The sequence below is a fragment of the Zalophus californianus genome, chromosome 1 (genome assembly GCF_009762305.2).
Source record: "Zalophus californianus isolate mZalCal1 chromosome 1, mZalCal1.pri.v2, whole genome shotgun sequence".
Lineage (NCBI taxonomy): Eukaryota > Metazoa > Chordata > Mammalia > Carnivora > Otariidae > Zalophus > Zalophus californianus.
The window spans coordinates 134,338,361-134,344,360 of NC_045595.1; the positions used below are offsets into that span (position 1 = coordinate 134,338,361).

The following is a 6,000-nucleotide window of genomic DNA, read 5'->3' on the forward strand; positions in this document are numbered from 1 at the left end:
TGGTTCCCACCACGCCTACAGTGATTGGGAGAACTCTGGATCCAGCCCTATTCACTGCATTCCTGATTCTCCCACTTTCCTGTCCCAGGCATTTGCTTGTGGTAAACACTCAATAAATGGTTCTAAGCTGAACCAAACAGAATGAGGTGAAGAATTCAACAAAGACATACTGAGCATCTACTATACCCTAGGCACCGTGTAAGAGCAGTTTCCCTCTCATATTTAATTATCACAACAATCCAGAAAGGTAATCATTGTCCCCAGCTTATGCATGACAAAACAGGAACCCAGAGCATGCAGTGACTTGCCTCGAGTCCCAATGTCAAGAAGGGCAGGACAGGATGGAGCCCAAGTCTCAGAGTGTGTTATAACTGGGAGCCCCTCACTGGAAAAGCACCTTTGTTACGTTTTCTTTTCCAATGCACTCCCTGTGCACAACCAGAAGCCCCTAATTTTCAGCAAGTCATTTGATAACTCCAAACGAGGGGCCACAACCTTTTCTATACCTCTACTGGTAAACAAAGACAACATCATGTTTCCAACACACTAATCAGACCAAGGGGAAAAAAATCCCCATGACTTCAGTAATTTTCCATCCTCTGGAACACAGACACATATACAGAAGATTCACCATAATAAACAAACATTGCTTTTAAATGATACCAATCTCTCTTTTAATATGCCTCCAACTCTAAAATCTAAGGTTTAATAACTTCCTTTCTTGTATATTGAATAGACACACAAACCTAAATAGATATACAAACTGTACATGCAACAACGGCCACCTACTTAGATTGGGCTCTCACATCGATACCGATTTTCCTTACAACCTGCACCCAATTTGACTGTAATCCTAGGCGTGCTGACCTGAAATAGTTGCTGGCCGCAGCAAGCACCACGCGGTGGCAGGAGAATTCCTGAATGTCCACACACAAGATGACATCGGTCAGAGCATTTTCCACACGGAGGGTGTCCAGGCCATTCTGCAGGATTAAGGAGAGTCCCGTGTCATCAAATTTTACCTTATCCCCATTTAAGATTTCTACCAGGTCTCCCTTTTTCTGGGAGGGCTCATCTGTAGAAGGTGCCAGGGGCCCTTCCAAACTCTTCTCTACCACGTCGCCCATGGTCCAGGTGCCCCTTTGTCCTGCCATCAACATCCAGACTGAAGGAGCGCCCAAGCTTCAGGCAGGTCACATTGCAGAAGTTGAGCGGATTTCCTGTGTAGAGTCCTCCACTTATCACCAGCTGTCACACACACACAACAGGAAGTCTCGTACTTTCTCATCCTGTTACTACAAACGCCAGTAACTTCTATTCTTCTTCTTTCTGTGAGTCAACAAAAGGTTAGAAATTACTTAGAAGGGGTGTGTAGAAAGGGGCTCCAGGAGAGAAGGGGTGGCTTCTCAGAGTCTGCTATTAGTGCTGTGAGGTTATTTTGGTCCATCTCCCCCTCATATCCGTGAGCAGGAAGCCTCTGATTCTGGTTATTACATTTGTACCTCTGGTGCTTTTGTAACTGAGGTTGTAGATGGTAGGATGGGCAGGAAACATTCTACGATCTTCCCCCTCCCTCTTCTGAGGAGTCTGAGACCCCACGATAAGCCCCTACCCAGTCCCTTGGGAACTTTGGAAAACCCACTTATGGCTGGCCTTCTCATTTATATCAGCACTGCGCATCTTCTGCCTTTGTCTTCCTCTGCTGCTCAGGGGGAAAAAATGTCATGGCAGATATTAATGTTCTCCCCCCCCAAGAAAGTCTATTGTTTCAGATATGTCTCTGGGGACAGAGGAGAAATGGTGTCCAGAAACTCCATCCCCAGGGGCTTCTCTCTTAGTAGACTAATCAGGGTAGGTCAACACCAGATTACCCTAGCAAGTTTCAACTCAAATTGGCCTGATCTCACTCAGCATCTAGTGGTCATGTATCTAGTGGTACACCATGAAGTATCTTCATTACCTCTGCAGATGTCTGTTAAATAATAATAACTATCTTTTCATAAACTCCCACTATATTACAGATTAGTTAACTTATTTTAATGTATTTTAATCCTTATAAGAATCCAATGGGGCAGATATGATTTTCCTCATTTTACAGAGAAGGAAACTGAAGCTCTGCTCAAGCAAGTGGCGGGACCCAGATCTGTTTGGCTCCAAAGCCCCTGTTTCCTCCATCCCCATCAGGCTACAAGAGCTGTAATATCATGTTGGTCCTGACTCCTGCATCTCCCACAGAGAGAACCACAGGGCTTACCTGCCATGGCCACTCCAGTCTGCAGCGCCTCACCAAAGTGGCCTCTGCTGTCTTGCTCCTGCTCTCATGTACCATCTAGCAGTGGAGAGCACTCGCTGTCCTACTGATCAACAGGGAGTCCTCATGCTTTCTCTGCCCTGGTCAGTGGTGACGTGACGGAGCCCTCTCCAGGGGTCCCAGTTCTGCCTTAGTTCTTCTTCTCTTCCATGGATGCTTACTCCTAATGTCAGTGTCTATGTTATCTCCCCTCCACCAGACTTGTTCTGTATCCAGAGCTCTGTCAATCAAGACATTTTGGCTTCAAGAACAGAATAGCCCATCAAAAGTAGTTTAAGCAATAGAAGTCTCATATTATAAGAAGCCAGAGGTATGGAGTCCCAGGCTAATCCAGACACTCATCCTTCTGTGTCATCAAAGACACAGAATTTTTCCATTTTCCCATTCTATCATACTCTCCGTGTGATGGAGATGCCCCTCATGATCACATAATAGCTGCCACAGTACCAACCAGTCCAAAAAAAGGAAGAAGGGCAGGCCTTTTCTCCTTCATCTCTTTTTACCAGAAAGAAAATATTTCCTAAAATCCCCATCAGATTCTCCTAGGTCACTTGACCACCTCAGACCAAGCTCCAGGAAATACAAATGGAATAACATGATTGCCTTGCACAAAACATGATTCATCTACTGGCTTGAGTCCACTTTCCCCAAGAACAAGGATCTGATAGTCAAACAAAATCAGGGCCTGTTAGCACAGAGGAGGGGCAAGGGCTGGTGCATGGTTAGCCTCCTGAGCCCACCACAGGGAACATGCACAAAACTGACTCTTCCCACAGGCCTCGACTGGGAGGAGCTCAGCACTTACAGCTCTGTGACTCTAACCGCCACATCTGGTAGAACTGAGGACAATACATGACCCAATCCCTCTCTCACGGCATCTTGGCACCCAGAACTTCTCAAAGTATAAACAACACTAACCATATTCAGTTCCACTCCATCCCCCCCATTAAAACAAAATAAGAATAAAACTCAATTCTCCATTCGCAATGGATCCTGTTCACCAAGTTTCATATACCTCCAAGCCCACCTGCCCCATTCCCTTGACATGAGCAGATAACTGTTACCTTCCCCCCACCCCTACATCTTCCTAGTAAGTAGGGATGAATGCACAAACTTGTACCAAGGTGTGATAATGCCTACAATTAGATTTAGTGCAAAGGAAAAAAACACAACCAGTTTGGCATCCATGTCAACCTGGATATGCTCTGAGATTTAGCATCAACTGATAAATATTCTTTATAGCTACAAGCAAAATAACCAGTTCTGTGGAAGTTTTATTTTCCCTACCAAGCAACAAAATGTACAAGCCACTGGCAAAAGCTTTAATACTGAGAAAACTATCTAATTATATCTTACTAGACTAGTTAGCTTTATAATGCTTGAAAGGAATAGATTCTGTCCCCGTGCAAATGGGTAGCTTCACTAAAGGGAAATCTCTATTCCTAAAACTACAGGTTGCCCCTTCTGACCCCAGTCAATGTTTTCTCTATCACAACTTAAAGTGATAGAAACAAGTCTTAAGTCAGCTACAAAGGAAGAGCCACTGGTGCCTCATGTTAACTTATTACTACTAAAGCTATCATTTATTGAGTATCGACTATATTTCAAGAACTGTGAGAGGCACTTTATGAACTCTGATGCACTTAATCTTCCCATCAATCCAGTGCAGTTAAGTATTATGATCTCCATTTTAGAGACATGAAGACAGACAAGATCACATAATTGGTATCATGTCCATATCTCCTCAGTCCATCCCGGAGGTCACCCACAGACAGTTCCTATAAGCACACCAAAAGCATCACTCTGCCTGAGAGCATTGTCCAGCTATAAGAGCATGTCGGCTCATCAGAAGTGCTCCCAAGAGTGACCTGTAACTGAGAGTCAGGAGTTGGTTGATAAAAACACTAGCTTCCTGTTTCTTGATGGGACAATGCTGAAGCGTGTTCTACCCTATCAGAAGACTCTCAGAGGATTGAGCTGTAAGTGCCCACAGTACTAACCCATTCACCCTCTAAGGGAGGGAAGCCTCTGATGCCATTTGCTTATATTCCAGGGTAAGAAAGGAAAAGCCAAGACTGCCCCCGCCACCCCGAGAGGATTTGTTTACCAGAATAAAGGTTTCTTTCCCCAGGGGAGGTAGAGAAGGAGGAAGATGAGGAGGAAACAGACCCATGTGCCAGCTGACCTATATAAGTTCTGAGTCTCATAATTTCAGCATTCATCTCTTATGATGCAACCTCGTTGTACACTCAGGATAACATCAGGTTTTCTTCGCATTATCTATAGAGATAGGGATGCAGGGAACTGGTAAGAAGATGGTCTGTGCATAATAAATGATCTTTTTTCTGATTCAGAGACTTCGTATTTCCTGTCAGAAAAAAAAATTGAAACCTATACATATACATTTAACATGCAGTTCATTTATTTATTTATTTATTTAGGAGTGGGGAGGGGAGGGGCAGAGGGAAAAGAAGAGAGAGAATCTTAAACAGGCTCCACACTCAGCACAGAGCCTGACATGGGGCTCCATTTCACAACCGTAAGATCATGACCTGAGCCAAAAATCAAAAGTTGGAAGCTTAGGGGTGCCTGGGTGCCTTAGTTGGTTGAGCGTCTGACTCTTGGTTTTGGATCAAGTCATGATCTCGCCATGGTCAGATTAAGCCCCGAATGGGGCTCTGTGCTAAGTGTAGAATCTGCTGAAGATTCTCTCTCTCTCAAATAAATAAATAAAATCTTAAAAAAAAAAGTTGGAAGCTTAACTGAATGAGCAACCCAGGTGCCCCAACATGCAGTTCATTTTAACTTAATTTCTCCAGGATGAGCAGCAATAGGTGTGGAAGGGTAGAACCAGCAAAATGAACAAAGTGCTTCAGGGTCTAAATCCTACCGAAAGAGACCCAAGCCTTCACCTTTTCCTGCTGCCCGCAAAATGTATCCTTCAGGATAAATGTCCTTCCTGCCTTCACAAAGCTTCCCTAATATACCTACATTTATTGCAAGCCTTGCCTGTGTACACACTGCACTCTGCTCATGCTCCTATGGATGCACTAAAGCACTGTCATTACCTGGCTATTCGTCTGTCTCCCACAAGTAGGCTGTGAGCTCAAGTCAAGCCATCTTATATCCCAGAACCTGGCACAAGCCCAGTTACATATGCTTCAGTCAAGAAATAAGGGCTGGATAGACGGATTTCATGGTGGGATGAAAGAATAATCAAAAACAGAAGAAGAATTCTGCCTTGGTAGCCAGTGGCTCTCTTAGGAGGACTTCCTGCATGGCCAAGGTAATGTGTGAATTTACCTGGGAGGACAAGAAGAATTTATGAGAGAAAAGGGAGAGGGTAAAGGCTTTCCAAGAAAAAGGTGGAATGAACACACCAAAGGTGTAAAAGAACAAGGAGTATTTGGAGAACTACAAGCCATTAGGTACAACTGGAAGACAAGGTGTGTGAGCTGGGTAGGGTTAGAAAATGGGGTACAATGGTAAGACACCAGGCCAGAGGGGCCACCTGCACCCCTCTCCTGTGGGCGAGGCCGGGGTTCCTGAGACGCTGCCCTGTGACCCCCATACCCATGAACACGTCGATATGAGCAAGCAGTTCGGAGCATGCAGGCTGCAGGCTTGCAGCCTGGGCACCTCCTTCATGCCCGCCGCGCCCTGCCTACTACTGTCTGGGGAGCTGTGGG

The 6,000-nt window shown here is 45.0% G+C and overlaps 1 protein-coding gene across 2 annotated transcripts in view; it reads right to left on the reverse strand.

Moving 5' to 3' along the window:
* KLHL6 (kelch like family member 6) overlaps positions 1–1,176 on the reverse strand; it is a 60,078-nt gene extending 58,902 nt beyond the window's left edge. For both annotated transcript variants that reach the window (XM_027586375.2, XM_027586376.2), the window contains exon 1: positions 868–1,176. In XM_027586375.2, the coding sequence (XP_027442176.1) occupies positions 868–1,160 (293 nt within the window). In that variant the 5' untranslated portion in view covers positions 1,161–1,176. The remainder of the gene's footprint in view (positions 1–867) is intronic.
* Between the last annotated feature and the right edge of the window lie 4,824 nt (positions 1,177–6,000).